General features: G+C 33.0%; 1 protein-coding gene across 5 annotated transcripts in view; it reads right to left on the bottom strand.

The window, feature by feature from the left end:
- LOC119632770 (fasciclin-3) overlaps window positions 1–20555 on the bottom strand; it is a 161927-nt gene that overhangs the window by 9179 nt on the left and 132193 nt on the right. For 4 of the 5 annotated variants that reach the window (XM_038025838.1, XM_038025841.1, XM_038025840.1 and 1 more), the window contains exons 2-5: window positions 12142–12459; window positions 11658–12002; window positions 11139–11573; window positions 508–538 (exon numbers count right to left, since the gene is read on the bottom strand). In XM_038025838.1, coding sequence (XP_037881766.1) covers window positions 508–538; window positions 11139–11573; window positions 11658–12002; window positions 12142–12459 — 1129 coding nt within the window. Of the gene's footprint in view, window positions 1–507; window positions 539–6625; window positions 7298–11138; window positions 11574–11657; window positions 12003–12141; window positions 12460–20555 lie in introns of those variants that run through there. The other variant, XM_038025842.1, reaches the window with a different exon arrangement.

Genomic DNA, 20555 nt, shown 5'->3' with positions numbered 1-20555 from the left:
GCTTTTGATTTATTTTAAAAGTTTTTTTTTTTTTTAAAGTCTACATAAGTTATTTAGGATAAACAGGAGCAGATTAGACGTAGATATGGCACAAAGTACAAAGTAATAAAACGTAAATAGAAATTTTTCATAGCCTTTTTTTTTTTTTTTGGTATAATGAAAAAAGAATTAGATTTGTTTAATAAATTCTTGAATATTTACCGTTTTCTGGGTTAATGATAATAACGTGTAATGTCATGAACGTTTTATGTGTCAATGTTATTATAATAATTTCCATCTAAGATTAATTAGCTACATGATGTTCATGCGGTCGCACTAAGAAATAAGAAACTTATAAAATACATTCATAAAGTAGCGATGACATGCAGTTTCTAATAAATATTCCAATAAATATACATATACATATAAATGTAAGCGAACTTTCTCACCAATTCTTATTGCAGATCAATTGAGCTTATGATATTTGCTGTATGCATTTAAATAAACATATAATCTATAAATACTTACGTTTCATTCGTCGACATTTTTACAGTTTTCCCTGCAAAGAAAATCGAGTTGAAAATTATTTTTATACAAAAACAAAAAAGTTAAGTTTGAGAAATAAAACTAAAAGCCCTAAAAACATTATAGTAGGGCAAAACCGATCCTTATATACCCTACACCAACTCGCCTAATATAGGTCTTCATTCGTTTGAGTAATAATACACCAAAGGATGCCCAAACATCACGAGACGTGATCCAAATTTAACAAATATAATTTGCATATAAAAAATTGTATTATATTTCAATTTCCGCCGTAGAAATCTAGAAATTACACTTCCTCTCCATACAAGGGCTTGCGCTTCGTGATAACCCTTATATATGTAGGGATCTAAAGAATAGACCTCTGTGATCCAAATTACCTACTGTTAATTTTTTTTGTTAAATTATTACTATGGATCAAGAGTTAAAACTTTTTCTGGAGATCTAACTATTCATGAGAAATCTTATAGGCAGTGTGGTCCAATAAATAGACCGATGTGGTTCAAATTTGATAAACTTAATTCTTATGTCTAATTTGTATAATGAACAAATTTTGATCATAAAACATTTATGACGTATAAATTGTTACACTTCCCGAGAATCCGTGTACGTGATGGTATCCAGAAAATAGATCCACGTGCTCCAAATTTGCTTAAGTTTATTTCTATGCCAATTTGCTGTTACGAATTAATTTTCACCATGAAGAACTAAAAATTTTTCCTTTTTACTATATAAGCAAGAGGTTTACAAAATTGCCACCACCGAAACAAATTTTTTATACAGATTTACAAGGTCGAAGTAATATTGTTCGGAGAACTTTATCAAAAAATATTGAAAATTGCATATTCTTTTCCAGATAACGACTTTTCAAAATAAGGCGATTGATCGAAAAAGTGGACCGATCAGATTCATTTACAATGAAATTCGTCCTTCGGACAAAACATATCAGCGCACATGAAAATATTGCAAAATTTATGACATGTAGCTTGAATTCAAATATATATGGACAGGCAACGAACGTGCAGACGGACAGAGACGCTTAAATTGATTAAGATAATGATTCTGAATCGGTCGGTATAATAAAAGGTGAATTTATATTAAGAGCTTCCGCCATCCCACAAATGGTGTAGGGTATAAAAATATATATACATACAAAATGAAAATGTGGGTAAAGTTTCAAAACTTTTTCAATGTACGCGTTATTGTTAATGAACACATACTCTTTCACGCAGATTCTCGCATTTCCTGTCTCTTCTTTGCCTGAAATATTGAAATTTTAATTCTTCTAAACGTGCAGATTAGCAGACAGGAGCGAAAACAGGTCGTTGATGAGTAGCGAGTAAGGAAAATATGCTGACATTAAAAAGAAAAAGTATATTTTGCTTCCAAAGATTTGTAGCAAAGTGCAAGAAACTATCTTTATTAAAAAACATCATTATCATGTGCGATATCAGATGCGAGAAAAAGTCCAAAATTTTTTAATAGATTTCATATATCCATAGGTTGCCGAGTTCTCTATGTTTCGGCTTTGAAAGTATATAAATATTGCTCCTCTCTCTATTTAAAGTTCTTCGCACCCATTAGACATATTTAGAGGAAGTATCCTGATTGGTTTTTCAGCTATAAGAGGAATCTGAGAATCTCTTACACTCACCACCTTCCTCTTAAAAAGAAATAGAACGCAAAAGTAATAAAACTTGGATACTTTCTATGATTTTGTCGCTATATCTGCTTTAAAGTACGAGTAACATGCGAAAAAAACGAATTTTATTGCATTCGAAAACAGAGATGATCTCAGTTTATGTTGTACTGTGGGCGTGAGCTTTGATTGACTCCGCTGATTTTCGATGCCAAGCTGGTTTCAATAACTTCCAACGTTGGTAACAATTATGCGGTCAGGAGAATTTTTAAAGGCAGACACTAAACAGACAGCCATACCGACAGACAAATAGACGGATGTGCTTTAATCTACTGGACAAATCTTGCAGATTTGGGGGAACATTGTGAATTAGTAGCATAACTTGTCTTCTCCGGCCCTTACAATCACCTGCAACGCCACAATGAAAAGTATGTTGTTATTTCTTTGCTAAACTGGGTTAATGTCTTCCGATTCAGTTAGCTTAAGTAAACATTTGTATGCGGTATTCTTCATCTACTTTCAATATCAAAAATTATAAACTTTTACTTCAAAAACTCATACTTCTTATAAGAATCCTCCCGGTCGTGCGTAATAGATTTATTTGTCAAATCATTATTAAAGTGGAGTAAATTTCATCACAATATATTACAAAGTAGACCCTTTGCCGGTCTTCTAATATTCAGATTTATATTTTGTAAGAATCTTTATATTAGATTGGGTTCACGAAGTGGGCCGTTACTTTAATGCTAAGACATGAGATACTTTATGCGTAAGTGGCGCAATTTAGGCCAGAATGAATGGTTTTGCTTCAAAAGAGGAAAGTGAAAATACTTCGGTAGAATGGTAGCGTTACCCGTTTGATAAAGATTGCAGGCACGGTTTTTGATAATATTTAAGCAATTGATGTTTCAATGAATACTTGTTTTTTTGTTTTTACCGCACTGCCATAAACATAATGATCGTAGTATTGACGTTTAATTATAGTTTTCTACTTTTATTTTATTTATTTATTTTTTGTTAAAACCCAATTTATTTAAAGAAAAATTTTTTTTTTCATAAAATAAAAAAACTTTTTTTTTTTTTTTTTTTTTTAGGAGATTTATATAGAAAATATGTGTACACTCATATATTTGTTTTATATATGTATAAAACAATACTTATTAACTTGCTCCGCATTTCTTTTAAAATCTATATTATAAAAATTAATTAAAATTTGTGGTTTTAAAAAACATCATGTGAACATATACAAAAGCACATATATGTATGTATGTGTTTTATGTGTGTATAAATATAATAATGATATTATTTAATTTTTTTGTTTAAATCGATATAGAAATTGTTTTTTGTATGAAGAATTTTGTTTTTTATTTAAAAGTATGCATGTACTTAACTAACAATTTTTTAATACAAACTTTTTTTCCCAACAGATTATTGATTGGCGTTGTAGAAAAGCATTTGTTGGTAGAGTCGTTGTATATTGCTATGTTCATTGTTATTATTGTTGTCGATTGTTAATATTTTATCGTTTAATTGTGTGTTGTTGTTTTTGTTGTTGTTGTCATTTTTTATCTATTATTATAATTACTTGTGATTTTTATTTATATTGAAACTGATTTATATATGTACAAACAAAATTTGATGTAAAAAAAGAAAAAATATTAAATGTATAAAGGAAAGAGAAAAGGCGATTTGAAAATCATTTATTAAGTACGACAAACAGAGAATGACGTCTACATACATTTATGCATATATATGGCTTTTTATATTTACATAAACAATCATCTAAGTAGATGGCCAGCTAAGAGTGATTCTTCAACGATTCAATTGATTCGGTGATGGACTGACTATTCAATACACTTTGCGTTCAATATTGAACAATCAGTGTTTCTTATATTCCTTTCCCGCAAAAAAGAGGCCTTTTTTTATTGCATGAGATCAAGCATTATTTCGTTAACTAAATTTGCTTCCCTTTGGCAATTTGCATTAGAAGAACAGCGTGTTTAAAAGGAAGAGCGGCTTTTTGTACTCTGATCGCCAGAAGAAAGCCTTTATTTAGCCGCATGAGGGTAGGAAATTTTCCATTAACTTTATTTAATTTGCTTTTCGTATAATTTATTCGGTGACGCACTTCTTAAAGGGATTGTCGAAAGTTTGTTATGTTAGATGGGTTCTTACGATTTCCAATTTACCGCGACATGTTCATATTCTTTGAAACTTTTTCAAAATACTGTGTAAACGAGGGCCGTCAAAAACTGCCTATAGAATCCGACTGTAGTCAAGAGATTTTAAAATTTGAAGACAATTGGTGAAGAAGTGAAATGCGGTCATAGTAAGCCTAGTTCGAGAGATATGCGTAGTTTTGGGGAAAATGAGATTGTAGTTCAAGTAGTGGTAATGGCTTCACTCGACAGAAAACCGACTGTTGAACCTGAACGGAAAGAATTCGAGCTACCCGTACAATTTTTTATACATAATTCCCGAATATTTAAAATATCGAATATAAAAACAGCAAATAATATTCTCAATGTAGAGCATTAGCCTTCCATATGCCTGCTTCTTTAAATTCGAAATGATTTTCATTCATATCACGAATTTCGATTTTCAAAAGGTATCGATTGAAATTTTCTTAAGAATAAATTGAGGGTAATATTAATACAAGTATGTTCAAATATTCAATAATGAAATTTTATTGCCTTTGATGGACATACTTGAACAATGGATTCCAGTGAAGTGGAATTCAAATAAGAAAAAAGAAAGGCACGACTGTACACAAACTAATGACACCTCCAATCTTAATGGTAAGCAAAAAAATGGTTTTACTGGAAAGCAAAGAATAATTTTTGCTTACAAAGAGTAATTTGCTTATGTATTCAGCTGGATGGCTGTCATCGTTCCACCTACTTCTTCTCTGCCAGCAAAGTGTTTTCTTGCGCTAGAACATTTTCGATCGGAATCGATGTTTTTGTTCTATTGGTAACAGATGCTAAAGAGTCAAACATGAGATCTTCAGTTAATTCAGACATGGACATTCTTTCGCTCGCCTCTTGGTCTATATGTCTGCATACTTGCCTACTTAGTGCGTAAGTTTAGAAAGAACTTTAATGTAATTTTCCTGATTCAATTCCTTTATTTTTTCCAATTCCAATTCCTTTCGTTACGCGTGGTGTGATTGGTCCATAATAACTGAAAAACGGGAACATGTTCTGAATGTTGATTCATAAAAGAAGACGTTTTGGAATTCTGCTCAACTAACATGGACTCTGGACGTGTCGTCTACGGTGTACAATGGGATTATTATGCCCTACATAGTAGATATTAAGACAGGTTGTAGGAGATGCGCAGTGTTAGCCAATTTTCCGCTTTCTTTCGAGTTTTGTCTTTCGTTCTTTAGATTTTTTTTTTTTAATAAAACCAAGTCAAAATACTATGGAGAAAGCCTTGTGTAGGTTCTTCTTCCGTTTCTTCTCTGAACATGCTAAACATGAATTGCATTTCTCTGGCTTAAGTAACGAAAAAATTGTTTTGCAAGTATCACTCTAAGTAACGTATTTCAATATGTACTTTATATCACATATACATAATTCCATTCTCATTGCTATTTCCACTCACACATACTCATGCAGGCACAAAAATGTACTTCAACTAAGCTTCTTTTATGCAAACAATTAGCTATAAAAACATATTTTATATAATACATTCGTATAACGTTGATTGTATTTACGTGTGTGTGTTGTGAATGGAGATGTATGCAAGTACATGTGCTTACAAAAAGGTTATTTTATTTAAATAACTTTAAAAAAAAAAAGAAGAAAATCAATTAAGGATTTTTAAAGACACTTAATTGCATGAATAAGTACTTAATGCTAAAAACTAATTTGTGGGCAACTTTTTATCTTAAAAAACATTTAATTGCTTTACAAATATATTAATAATAAATATAAACTCTTAGCTTCGGAGACGTATTTAGTTTTCAAATGAAAATATATTGAAAAAAAATTTAATAATATTTCCGCTTGGTTGTAAGAAAGAAAAGGCGGTAAAGAGTGAATAAAAATATCGCAGAACTTGGAGCAGAACTCCGCAGCTTATCTTTCATTATCTTATCAGATAAAAAAATATATTATATATTACTTAGACAAGAGTATGTAAGACTACAATGGGAAGGGGTGTGAGAGGGAGAGAAGGGGTTTAAAGACAGATTGTGAAAGAGAGCGAGGGAGAGAGAGAGAGAGACAGAGACAGACAGACAGAGAAAGATAGAGATAGAAAGAAAGAAAGAAATAAAGAGAGAGAGAGAGAGAGAGAGAGAGAGAGAGAGAGAGAGAGAGAGAGAGACAGAGACAGACAGACAGAGAAAGATAGAGATAGAAAGAAAGAAAGAAATAAAGAGAGAGAGAGAGAGAGAATTTTCTTTTATTAACTAATTTTCTTTTTGTCAAAAAACAGAATAAAGAAGAAAGGTAATTAGTTGTCTAATACGTCTCTTTGACAGCGATGTATTTAAATAATAATAAAAAAAATACTTGATTGATACTTGATTTTATTATACAAAAACAATTACAATTGATTTTTTTTTTTGGAAACTTTTTTTCCGTTGTGCTACTGTGTGATTCGGTTTTTGTCATCTAGCCTTGAGTTGGTTTTTCTTTATATTATAATTTTAATTTTTAAAAAAGGAAGATATATATTTTTCAAGAGATTCTCCAAAAAAATTGGTTACAAAAAAAATTCAGATCACTTTATTTCACTTTACGTCACTTTATTATCACTTTATATTAATCGAGTTTCTTTTCGAGCTTTTTTAGTTATTTATCGGTTTAGCCTAAGGCGGCTAGGACTATTAAACCGATGTATTGGTTTTCGTTTCGGCATTATGACTGGTTCCGTTGGTGGCAGTTATTGTGTTATTAGTATCGGTTCCTGATATTATTGTCGTCTTGGCAGCATTGCTTTTTATATCGGCCTTTTTCTGCGATTCCAGTTTATCGGTAACTGGGGGTGTAGGCTCTTCTGTCTGCTCTCGGGTGTCGATATGTTCCGCGCCATTGTTAAATTCTCTACCGTCAAACTCATCGTTAAGCTGTGGATTTATTTGTGCCTCAGAATCGGGACCAATATCGGTATTTAAGGTGGCGCCTGTAACAACAACAAACAAGAACAAGAACTAACTTTTAGCTTCTTCTTTTTTTGTGAAAAAAAAAAACAAATAATAAAGGAACTGGATAGAGGAAAGAACTGAACAAGAGAGAAATTAATTTTGATTTACAGAAAAAAAGAAAAAAAAGATAATGCTAGGGTTTGTTAGTATCTAAGATGCCAATATTTTTTTTTTGTTTTCACTAAATGTGATCCAATTTCTTACAAAAATTAAAAAGATAAGTTTTTATAATGAAAGCTTAAATGTTAGCTCTTGTTTTTTTATTGTTGTTGTCTTAAAGGGATTCCAGTTTTTTTTTCTTTTTTTTTTTCATGTTTGTATACAGCTTTTAGTTTAAGCAAAAAAAAAATTTTAATAATCGAGTGTTAAAGAATGTAAGTGCAAGCGTTTTTTTTAACTAAATAAAGCGTCGGCCAGCAAGTGATTGCTTTTCATTTTAAAATAAAAGGGGCTCGTGTTTTTTTTTAGCTTTATTTTCATAAAAAAATATTATATAAGCAATTGTTTATTACAAAACCATTTCATATCTAACAAAATGTTTTACTGAAACTTAATTTTAGCAATATTCTGTAAACCTACAAAGTTTCAAAGAAATAAAAGAATAAGTGAATGGTGTTCTTAAGTAGTTCAACCTCTGAATTTAATGAATTCACCGAATTTGCGTTGATCTACACTTTGATTAGTTGCCTTTAGTTCATGGACTTACATTATTTGCTAAGGTTTTTTGCAAAAAAAGTTAATGAATATTGAGCAAGAACGTTATGTTCGGCTGTCGCCGAATCTCTTATACAAGCCATCGTTATCTTCAAGACGCAGCCCAAAGAAAAGTTTAATAAAAGAAAATTTCGGTATTGGCTAGGCGTGGCCAAACATTTCAATTTCTACAACAGAACTGTGGCACTATTGATAAAATGTACACAGAACTTTTATTTGTTGCAGGTGCTGTAACTTATGAGCAGCAAAACTATTTTTTTTTTTTTTTTGAAAGCAGAGTTGTACTCAGCTTAAGTCACACTTTACGTATGTCATTTTAGCCACCCTACATGCAAGTGCTTTCAATGTTTGTGTTACAGTTTACGTCCATGTTTTAATAGGAACCCATGTTTCCATACACAAGCGGACAGACGGATATGCTTATGTCCATTTAGATTTTGATACTGAGTAAGAATACGTTTTATTGTCTTTTTCTAGGTCACTCTTCTCTTCTTCTTTCAAACTATTTGAGGGAAGGGACATGCCCAATCCTTGTTGGCTCTATAAAGATTTTTATCTCATAGATGAATGTGCGAAAGTTGTAAGTCATTATTGTTGGTGCTAAACGGATTTATTTTTTTAGTATTGTGTGATGAAATTGAAAGAGATTTCCTATAAAATCTAGTAAATTTAGACCACAGTTTGTTTATATCTCTATTTCCGTCTACAGAAGGGATCTCATAAAATTCATTTGTGCAGATTTCTTTCCATTTCTTTACTAAAAGTTCTTAATTTCTACTAGTGTTCAGTAGAATATAATTTTTTCGAATATTTTGCAAAAACCCATAACGATCTCTTAAAAAACACGAAGCCCTAACCACAATCATTTATGCGGGTTTATTTGCATTTTTTTATCTTTACCAATAGGATCCATACTATTTAGACTATAAAATATCTTCAATCGACTTTGTTTGTAGTTGCAAGTGGCTGCTGCTAAGTTGCTTGTTACAACAAATTCATTTTCTTTTTATCCATTAATGTTTGAAAAGGCTTTCAAAGTTGTTTTTTTATTGTTGTACGGAACATATTTTAATGGAATAAATGTACATGCGTGTACGTATACTATACGAAAATATAAATACCCACTTAAGTATCAAAATAAAGAGTTCTTAAAAAAATTTAATTAAATTCATCTTAAAAAAGTTTTATAAGTAGACTTTGCAATAATAAGATGTTGTTACTATTCGGGATAGTGAACGAAATACATATTTCTCACATCAACACAGCCATAGGCGCATGTATAGACACCGTAAATATTGTTATGAAAATTGCACATTTATCTGTTTGGGGATCAGCTAACTTTGTAGACAACGGAGTTCCGGAGGAAGAATACAGGCAAACGGATAGAAGCAAATAAAAATTTGTGATGCTTCAGTTACTGTTGTTGGAACAAAGGAATGCGCCTTATGAAGCTGGTGGTTGACAAGGAGATTAATAAAAATTCAGAGTGACAGGCTTATGAGCAGAGAATTTTCTGAAATCAAAAGTTATTGTCGTATCGTGACATTTGAAGAGAAAGGTCGCTCAACTGTGTTTGAACTCGATACAATGAACTGTTATACTAAACTGAAATGCTAAAATCCTACTTTCTTCCCGCCTTTAAATATTCCCTCTGAAAATGTAAAGGAAAGCGTTTTATTTAACTGAGCCCTATATACCGAAACCTAGTTTTCAGCATCAGGAACTTTGGCTTCATAGGAGAAGAGTTGTCTAGAACACCTTAGCAAATCTAACTTAAAATGTTCTAACCTCCGCTCTATTACCACCAGACGTTACACTGCCCGATTAATACGGCTTCGAATGGATGACTTATTGTTTGCTTAAACTGTACCCTCCATTTCTAAAACGACACTCAATTATGGGTTCTTTTGTTGACTGCTTCAAAAGATCAGATATTTTTTCGCAGTGGCGTTTGTAAACTGGCTGAGAGGTGGAGAGGTGGTTGTAATTTATAAAGGATTTTGTAAATAGAGCTAAAGAGTAAGCAATATTGTTTACTGCTAAAAAAATAGAAGCAATGGTTCGCCTGACCATTGTCTCCTTATTCTTTAATTTGATTTCTCGTTTTGTTGACTAATGATTCCAGGAAAATTGGCAGGAAAAATATGCACTCAAGTTTGAATAAGATTTTCCTCAATTTTGTTTTCTTTGAGAACTCATGAGTAATTAGCAAAAAGTAGTAAAATTTGAATTGTTATTATCTGCATATATATTCCTTTTTTTTTAAAATGTCCAGAAAATTTTTATATTTTCAAATTTGTTTTGCGTAAAATTGTTTTTGTTTCAACAATTACTTGAGTATTTTCTAATTTTTTATGCTATTTAAATTATGTTTCAAAACGAAGTGCTATCCATATGCCTATGGCTGTACATAAAAAAAAAACAATGTGCACGTATATACATCCTTTTTATATATAGAAGAGAAAAAAGTTTCGAGCTTACGAAAGGGAGAAATTATTTATGAATTTTGAACACTTTAAAAGAAATCAGATCGACAAGGAGGGGATGAATGCAGCGGAAGAAGAAGAAGCACGGCTAAAGCGAACGAGAAAGCACGTAGAACGTAAAAAATACGAGATTTATAAGGTTTGTAGGTTACTGCTGAGAAAATTAAAAGCGAAGGGGAATATTTTACACATCGTGCAGTTAAAGGTGCAGAGCTTTAAAATCGCATTTTGAACGAAAATACTTCATACCACGAAAGGTGTTCGATGTGGGTTTCTAAACGTTACAATACATCTCTATACATGGAGGAAAGGAATGAAAAGCGCAGAAATGCCGATCTATCTCACAAAGAATTTGTTATGCAACTTTCTAATCAGTGTTTACAGACTTCGCGTATCTGAGGATAAATGTCTGAAAAAGGTGCAATGAAAATTTTTCACAAATTTTTACGTCGTTATTAACCGAACTGTGGAAGACAATAAACTTGTTTTCCTTTTCTAACATATGTGTAGGAACGTTATGAGAATTACATTGAATATCGGAGTTTTCTTAAGGGTTATAGAAGAGATTAACATTTCCATTTGTTTTATTCATATTTGGTTAATTGGTTTCCTTTCTTACCTGCAAAACACCATCGGCCGGTAGCGCGGGCAAAAAGTACTAAAAGTACAATTAAAACCAAAACAGCTAATGCAACCACAATACCAACGATGGCTCCGATTTCTAAGCCAGCCGAGGGGGGTGTAGCTGATGAGCTGATGCGTACGGTATAGTCGGTGGAGCCTAAAGCATTTGTTGCTCTCATTGTGTAAATTTTGGTAGTATCTTCCAATGTAAGACCGGCTATGACCAGAGTAACGTTGTAAAAATCATGACCCAAGTATTCAGGTTCAAAAGCTGAAAAGCGTCCACTTTGTTCACCTTGGCGTATAACATTACCGTCGATTGCCCACTCTATCACTGGGGTGGGATTGGCTCGTATAGTCATATTCACTTTGACTGTGTGTTCTAAATACAAGCCGTAGACTAAAGTTTCAGGCATACGTAAGGGCGAGTCTGCCAAACATAAGCAAAGAAGATAAAAAAAAAACAAAATTGATGAGAGGAATAGCAAATAGAAAGCGTTTGCAATAAGCTTACATCTTACTAACAATTCGTAGGCACCTTCTTGAGGCGGTGCATTGTCAGGATCGGTCTGATGATGTGAACGGCACACTAATCTCCGACCATTATCCTCGGCCGCTATATCCCATTGAATGTCTTGTATGGCGGTAAACAATTCCAGACCATTTTCACGAGGTGAAGCTAGCACTTCGAGTTGACCGACTCTCTTGGCGGCAGGCTCATTATCGAGCAGCCAAGTAATATTTGCAACAGGACGTCCATCGCGCACTATACAACGTGCCTGGAACTTATTGCCCTCATGAAAATACCTGTCACGATCTGGCTTCGTAATCAATTCCACTAAAGGTTGCTTAGGACGCACTGTTATTTTTATTAAAAGCGAAATCAAAGAAAATATTTTTCTTATATTAAAAATTTCAATTTAATTAATAATAATGCAGGATATACACGCAAATACATATAGCGAGACGTGGAGGGAAAAAAAAAGTCATAAACTTACATGCTACCACTAAATCAATTGTTCCAGACAACTCTTCCCCTTCCACACCCAAATTGCATTTGACCTGTCCATTGTTAATCGCCTTTACATGTTCAATTCTAACACCACACTCTCCTGCTTGCAGCCCTTTACCATTGTATATGAAGCCTGGTGTTTTATCCCAGTCGGGCGATAAATTGAATACTTTTGTCTCACCGGGAATTTCAATACGACAGTACGTTATGGGTCGTCCGTAGCGACACAACAAATCTTGCTGAGCGCCTTCATTAAGTACAGCGGTGTTCGGCTCTACATTGACTTGCGCACGTGCCAATGAATCTGTAATTGAAATAAATTAAAAAAACATTTTTACATAAAGAAGTAAAATGCACATTCATTCAAATGTAAACGTAGCTATTGAAAACGGAAAAGAAAAGTATGCTTAGGATAGCATAGGATATTTAATTTTTTTTTTTTTTTTTTTTTTTTTTATGAAAACGAGACAATGGCGAGCAATGTTCAATAGAAGCAATGACATAGTATCGAATTTAACTAATTTACTCTTGATTGTGTGGACATTCGAAGTAACTACTATTCAGTTACTCGGTCATATCTCAATGAACTTTAATGGAGATTTATGTGTTTACGCAGTGGTTGGAACAACATAGGTCAAAACTTGACGCAAAAGTTTGGTTATATCTTGTAAGCAAGTTTGACTTTTTCCTGAGAAAACGCCACTGCTAGGTTTTACACTATAATATTATCTAAAAATGCGAACAAATCTGCTTTTCTTCCAAATTGATATCAGCATTGATGCAAATAGGGCCGTAGTGTACCGGGATCTTCCGAAATATCTGCGATGGCACCCATTTCGTGAAATCCGCCCGGGATCAGATAGCTGTATTCTATTCAGAGTGTATTACCCCATCCGCTTGCATTGAGTAGACATGGCTTACTTTCATTAGCACCTATTTTAGTCGAAGGCTTATTGTTCGTGTGAACAGTGGTATTATTCTTTTTGCAAGATTCAAAGATAGATCGGTTCATGATATTTAAAAATGTGTTCTTCCGACACGAAATTCATATTCCTTCGGGAAAATGTGATGGCATAGATGTGTGGCATAGATTACCCTTCCTCGCTCGTTAGTTCCCTTTTTTGTTTGCCACTCTGTTAAAACTGTGGTAAGAGACCTTCCTTGGATAGGTCCACCCAGAATTTTGTGGTTTCTCGACTATTAACAATTCTCTCAGGATTGTTTTTCATTGTTGCCTATTACCAATTCCAACGGCGGCATAAAAGACATATTGTATTCCCCTAGTAGTCCAGATTAAGAAAACTTGCGTACTTGGCTATTATTTTATTCGGAATCTCGTGCTTTCTGACGTTTCCATAAAAATTTGCTCTATACGCATTCCATATATATGAAAATGACTCATTTCCATCTTATTTTGGATAAATAGAGTGTTTTTATAGTGTCGTTCTCGCTCCCTTTCTCCTTCCCTCTATTTGTCTCTGCCCCTCCCTGGGAATTATTTTTCTGCCGTGTTGTCACTTCTAAATGAGTTTAACGCGATTTTTACGGTAAGATCGTATATCAGGCTTTAACTTAAGCGGGTAAAGGAACCACTTCGTGGGAATAAGGTTTTATTTATTTTCATAATATATATAGGGTAAAGACAAGAGATTTTTATGGAACAGAGGGGTCTGTTTGCTTAAACTTATTTCTAAGAGCTTTAATCAGGCCATTTTTGACTATTGATAAAATTGCTGTTGTATTGAACTGACTTATTCAGCTTAAGTAAGACAAAAATTTAAAGTTGAAAGAAAAGTCCAAACTTTTCTGCTCTTTTTCACATTTTCAGGCAATCGAGTTTCACAAATGGAATAAAGAATTTAGTTTATTTCAATTCTTTAAATAGAGGTTATATATGTGTTTGTAAGGAAAGCAAATATAGTTATACTGATTGCGTATATATTTTTGTGTGCCAGTAGTTGATTTCTTTTTGACCTAAATTGACTTATATTTAACATTCTGTCATAAATTAAAAAAGAAAAAAGAAAAGGAAAAAAAAAGTTAACTAAAAAATGCAACGTTTCGGTTTTATTTGCTGCTAATACACTCATACACATATTTGGATATATATGCGCACACACATATGAGTGCAGGGGATTCTATGTGTATGCACAACTTGAACTAAACTGAAAACTGTCCTTATTTAGCTTACTCGGTTGGTTATGTGCTGTTAAAATGGAAAACAATTTTATTGGATGGTGTGTTGAAAAGTTTCTCTTGTCTTTCTTTTTGCATTTTTTTTTTTTTTTACACATTTTCACTGCAGTATAACTGTTAACAGTTTACGGAGATAGACTGACCAAGAAGTGAATGAACTGACGGCGTGAAGAGACACTGGAATAGCGTATAAAAATGTTTATCTATTAAAGTATATTAATCTCTAAAAATCTGAACATATTGTATATGAACAAAGTTATTTACATAGTGTTTTCAATGGTTTTTCTACTATGAGTATAGTTAAGGAATTTTTTACTGAAAAAATCTACAACTTTTTCATGAAAAGAACAAACGCTAAACGATTATGTAGAGTAAAATGTAAAAGACGTGTCCGTCCCCAAGAGTTTAACTATGGAATCGTCAAGGCCACGAATTTGATATCACTTTTTATAAGAGGTTTTAAATTATTTTAACCGATTTCAGGTCGTCAACGGTCAAATAGCCGATCAACGGCTATAGGCGATCAACGGTGGTAGACAACCAACGTCCATAGGTGACCAGCGATCATAAGGGGCCGATGCCTATTGAGGAAAATTATGGCAAAAATGTATATATTCCTTCAGTTTGTGCGTTTCCTTGCTCTCGTTGTGTATTTAACTTCCCTTGCGATGGCGCGTTTACCAGCTCATATTAGAACGTAGTTTGTGACACAAAAACATCTGAGAAAAGCGTTAGCTTTCTATATCGCATTTTGAACAATAGACAGCCAGAGCGACGGACGACTCGATTAAGCTGTTCTTTCTTCTCACAGCCGTCTTCGCATGTAATATGACCGGCAGCCCAAATACAAAAAAAGGAAGCATACTCGCAACATTATATATAATAACATTATGCTATGGCTTGTTCAGAGGGAGGTGCATCTTCGTCTTTTATTAAAAAAATAAAAAGGTTTTAGCTTGTTTTTAATCATAGCTTTGCAGTTTTGAAGAAAAGAGAACCTTTTTTTTTAATAAGAAGATATTGCACGCAGTTGAGGAGTAAGTGGACCTCACGCTTTACAACCTACGATCGTTGCTGTTTGAAACTTCCCTCCTAAGCAACATATCCGGACTCGATGCTTAACTCACCGAATAGGCAATTTTTGCTGTTTGTTTTTAGGGGGAGAGAGAATGGCACGGGGCGCAAGAAGCGGTTTAAATGATGCTGCATACCTTTCTAGTCCTTCAAATCTAAGAATCATTGAATTCCTTCGAAATTGATTCTATTTTCTGAGCATATTTCCACTGAACTCTTTGTTTTCACAGCTACTTCGCTAAGCTTCTCCCTGTAGTGCTCTATAGCACTATATATATATTTCTCCACCCATTGCTGTTTTGTATCTCTCTTCGTTTACCTATCATTTACCTAGCATTTCACAGAGTGCTTGGACCCTTATAGTTCCTCTGAACTCCGCAGTGTTATTGCGGAATATGGCGACTGTTAGCAGATTCAATCAACGTTGGCTGTAATTTGAAGTTTTTTTTTTTTTTTTTTGATTCTAAATTCGATTTTGTAATTTTTTACTTTTCTCTTTTTCGAGGAGATTCTTCTTTAAAGGATATATGAAAACTCATTGAAGCAATGAATTTTGTATTATAGATCAAACGCATTTCGCTTTAGTTTTAAAGAAATGATGAATTATGTATACGTATAAGCAGAAAAAAGGCAATACATAAATCATATAAAGTTGAAGAGCAGAAGAACAGATGTTATAGATGCCAGATGAAGAGGGATGCAAACAATGAAAGGTTAGAAAAACTAAACAAGAATTCATTTGAGAAGCAATTGATACCGCGGGATAAGATATTGTAATTTCCGATTACAGGCGCATAGAATGAATGAAATTGGAGATCATTCGAATAAAAATGCATTTAAACGCATACAAATGAGTTTGCGTTGAATATTAAGTAACTGTGTAAAAGGAGACGACGTACTCAGCAAAATTTAGTTTTGCCAACCAAATACTTTTGTGCAAATTTAAGAAGAAATTCTTATGCATTTTTGCTTTATGTTCATCGCATACAATCGTCTATATATCTATCTATCGAATTTATTAATTCTTTTGCTTCTCATTTAATAAGAAATGAGAAGTGTGTGTGTGTGTGTGTGTGTGTGTGCATGGTTTTGTATGATATTCCCGGAAATGAAAACGTGATATGCCAAGAGCAGCAGTCTCTGTGCTGTGCAGTTTCATCTTCACTAAGATCTTTATCGCCAACACTATCAACAACAATAGCATTGTGACAGCGACAAGCAAGCACAGGCGACAGTAACTATACGAAAAAGCTTCACTCAATCATTTTAAATGCAATTGCAATCATTTCTACAGTTGTGTGTGCGCTGGTGGGGCAGAGTATTTCATCAGCAGTTTATACAGCAACCAATATCAACATTTATTGCACAATGATTTCAGGCAATTTTCTTCATGTATCATACTGTTTATATATATATATCTATATATATGTATATATGCGTGCATATATAAAAGTACCTCGAAAAAGAATAAGCAAATATAAATAGATGCAACTTTGGGCAGCTCTTAGATACCTTACACACTCATGGGAATTTCTAATTTCCCTTTAATGCCCTTTACACAATATTTATGTGAAATACTTGCATTTTTTAATATGTAATTACGTCAGACATCCCAACGTGACATTTGCTATAAGTTGAAAGTTGCCGCTGAAGAAGTTTAAAACTTTTAATTTCCTTTTTGAATATTTCGTATTTTTACGATAGAGTTTACTAAAATTCTTTTAAGCTTACCTTAAGTGAGAGCAAGCACAGTGACTTTCAGGTCTGTACTTTAAATTTCGCCCATTATGATAAAGTCAATAAAGCGGATGGGCATGGTGGGGCAAATGGTGGGGACTTAAATTTAGACTGTCACCTTGGAGAAGATGTACGCTTTGGAAAACTATCGATGCATTAGCAAGGCAAGAAAATACCAGGCAGATGGACAGACTAGTTTATAGCGTAGGAACAAATATATAGTTTGTTATGAGCGCACGAGATAATAAAACAAGAGCCTGTAAGGTAGGATTAAACAGATTTACAATTTCATTGTAGGTTATGTGTACTGCTTATGATGTGTCCGATACGCAGCTTTTCACCACAAGGCCAACAAAGGCCAACATATCGACGGACAAATGGACGTAAAAGCTAGGCGAACTAAATTTAAAACTACATCATAGAGCAGATATATTATCTGTAAGGCATTCTATGAGTAAATAGTTTATTATGTGTTGTCAATGTCATGGCAATCCCAATAGTGATAAATGCAAAAAAAAAAGAAAGATAAATAACACAAAAAATTGCAACAAAAGCTTAAGAAGAATTTTATTATTCTTCTAGAAGACGCAGCAATGGCTGCTATTATTGTAATTTAAGATAAATTTTTTGTAAGGAGAGTCTTGTTACTCTCTTTAACGATAAACAGTTAAAAAATGCTGACCGACATATTATGCAAAAAGTGTAGACAGGTTAGGTGCTTTATTCTTGAATTATGAAGAAGAAGAAAAAGGAGAAGAAAGAGTAAAATTTCTTAGAGAAAATTTTGCTTAGCATTCAAGCATAGTCAAATTATCATAACATAAACAACTTAACTTAATTATGGTTTTTTGGTTTCGCATTCATATTTGAACTGCAATCAAAAGTTTTAACATGAAGTCGTTAGTTATTATCTTTCTTTTCAGATTTTTTATTTTACATATTTTATGCCTAGAGTTTGTGACCGAACACCTGGTTATGTATGCATTTTGTGTGATGAAGATTAATGAGGATTTACTTGAAATTGCTTTAACTGTGTAAGTTACAAACTTTCGAACCAGTATATCGGTGGTGGCACACAAGCACAAGCACGAGCATGAGCACATAAGCAATAGAAGGTAATGTAAAGCCGATGTAGAAAGATCGGTCAGCTTTTCATCAACTTTACTGGCTGGTTGGTTGTAACAATAACACATTAATTACTTACTCAAGTGACAGACCGACGATGACGTTATGTTGACAACTTTAGTGAAAGCCCGCTTGTGTTGTGAATGAATTAAATGCGTAAATAACAAATTTATGTCTATGCAAATATCTGTTTGCATGGGTGTATGTATATGTATGTGTTTTTGTGTCTTTAATTGCAAACTGAAATGGCTTCAACAATATTTACTTTAATATTTGCCACTGAAGTTTTTTTACATTTTTCCTTTTTTTCATTTCTGACGCGATTCATTCGATGTACTTACTGCATAGACTATTTTTTGAGGTTAGGAAGCAATAGCTTCTTAAGGAAAAAGTTACATTCTTTCACCAGGAATAATGTGAAATAGTTTGGAAATTTTAGTTTGACGCGATTTTTATTATAAATATTTGTTTTATGGGATGCATATCTTTGGTAAGGTTGCATACAATCAAAAATTTTATCTAGATTTTTAGACGGTCCTTTTGAGAACAACGGTAGGTTATATGATGGCAGGTATATTAGAAGAACTTGATATAGATAGACCTTTTATTTTACTGATAGATCAAGAAGATATTCTAAGCTTGTCTATCCGCCTTGTTTTCCTATACTTAATCTAAGGGGGGCAATTTTCCATTCTTATGTTTTGGTTTTGGGATGAAAATGGTTCAGATTGATGTTCGACCGTTACCAATATTGGACCTTACTTTGATAGCTCGTTATATGAGTAACTGAATTAAGGGAAGTTCGATAGGGTACTTAATGGTGAGTCGTGCCCCACCATAGTGTTGGTACTTGTTATTAATTATAGTAATAATTTATTTAGACTGCAGGAATAATTTCTTGAACTAAAAGCGGGATGCGCACTGGCAACTAAAACTCGGTCGGTAGTTTTTTTCAAAAGACAGGTTATAATGATAGTACAAGGAACCGAGAAGTTGTAAAAATTCTTTGGGTATAAGAACACGATTAGCATTAGGTTTTCTATTTAAAAGAAAATGTTATCTAAAGCGTAAAAGCGACGGTTTATTCGCACTAGAAAAGGCCAGGTTTATGGTAGATACAGGTTTCATATGTTAAGTGTTGAAAGATAATATATGCACCACTTTTATAACAGCTTTATCTTAGACTTAATCGGGAGCTTTTTACTCTCCTTTACGTTCTTTACCAGATGCGGTATCGAACAATATGATTAAAGAGTATCGGCACCCAATTCGTAATCAAACTTAATATGTTTTCGTCGATCTATCGATACGCTTCCACCCTGTCTGTGTTCGTAAGGCTTTACAGTTATAGCCTTATGGACTTATACCTTTTGTTGACGTGTACAAGCATTCTTTTTTTTCCTTCTTATTTTTACTATATTTATTTATTTATTTATTTATTTATTATAACGCTTGTCATATATAACATTTTTTTTTTTTTTTGTTTGTTTTAGTTTAGAGTAAAGTACTCAGAGCATACGTTTTACATTTTAAATCATAGCTTGTATTCAGCTAATAGTAGTCGTAGACGAGTTATATAAAAAAAATGAATAAATAACTATAATCGAAAATTGTAAATTAATAAATGAATAAATGTTTAAAAAAAAAAAAATAAATAAATTAATAAAATAACATAAGCACTTTAAAATTTCAAGAGCATCTCACGAATAAATTACGTTCATACTTTTTTATGTCATTTTTTATGAAGCCCAGAATACGTTCGATGCAAATGAATCTATTCAGTGAGAGAAACCAAAGAGATAAGGGTAAAATTTTTCTAATGGAGTGTTGCTCATTGTGTTGTCTCTCTCTCTCTCTCTCTCTCTCTCTCTCTCTTTCTCTCTGTCATTCTCCTTCTGCCCTCTAACTAAGAATAACATTTTCTAAATTCCACACTTAAAAATATTTGTTAAAATTTTGCTTTAAGTTTATGCTGTTTCAACATTCATGGCGAGAGCTATGGGGAATACATTTGATGAGGTCTGCGATGGATGTTTTCATCATTGCTAGATTCTCCGAATTACATGGAATTGGAATTAACTGAGTAAAAGAGCTCTTACGTACATTACGTACAAAGTGGATAGATAGCTCGCAAGTGTGGTCAAATCTTTGATTTTGATTCGAGTATCTATTGGAACGATTTATACTTCTCTACATAATGTTGAGTAAATGGATTAGGGATAATGCTATGTTTGCCTAATAGGTTTTCCGCTTGCAATTGTTACATAA

This window comes from Glossina fuscipes, unplaced genomic scaffold (assembly GCF_014805625.2).
Source record: "Glossina fuscipes isolate IAEA_lab_2018 unplaced genomic scaffold, Yale_Gfus_2 2, whole genome shotgun sequence".
Classification (NCBI taxonomy): domain Eukaryota; kingdom Metazoa; phylum Arthropoda; class Insecta; order Diptera; family Glossinidae; genus Glossina; species Glossina fuscipes.
The sequence above is the reverse complement of the archived record's forward strand: the minus strand, read 5'-3'. Positions and strand labels throughout refer to the sequence as shown.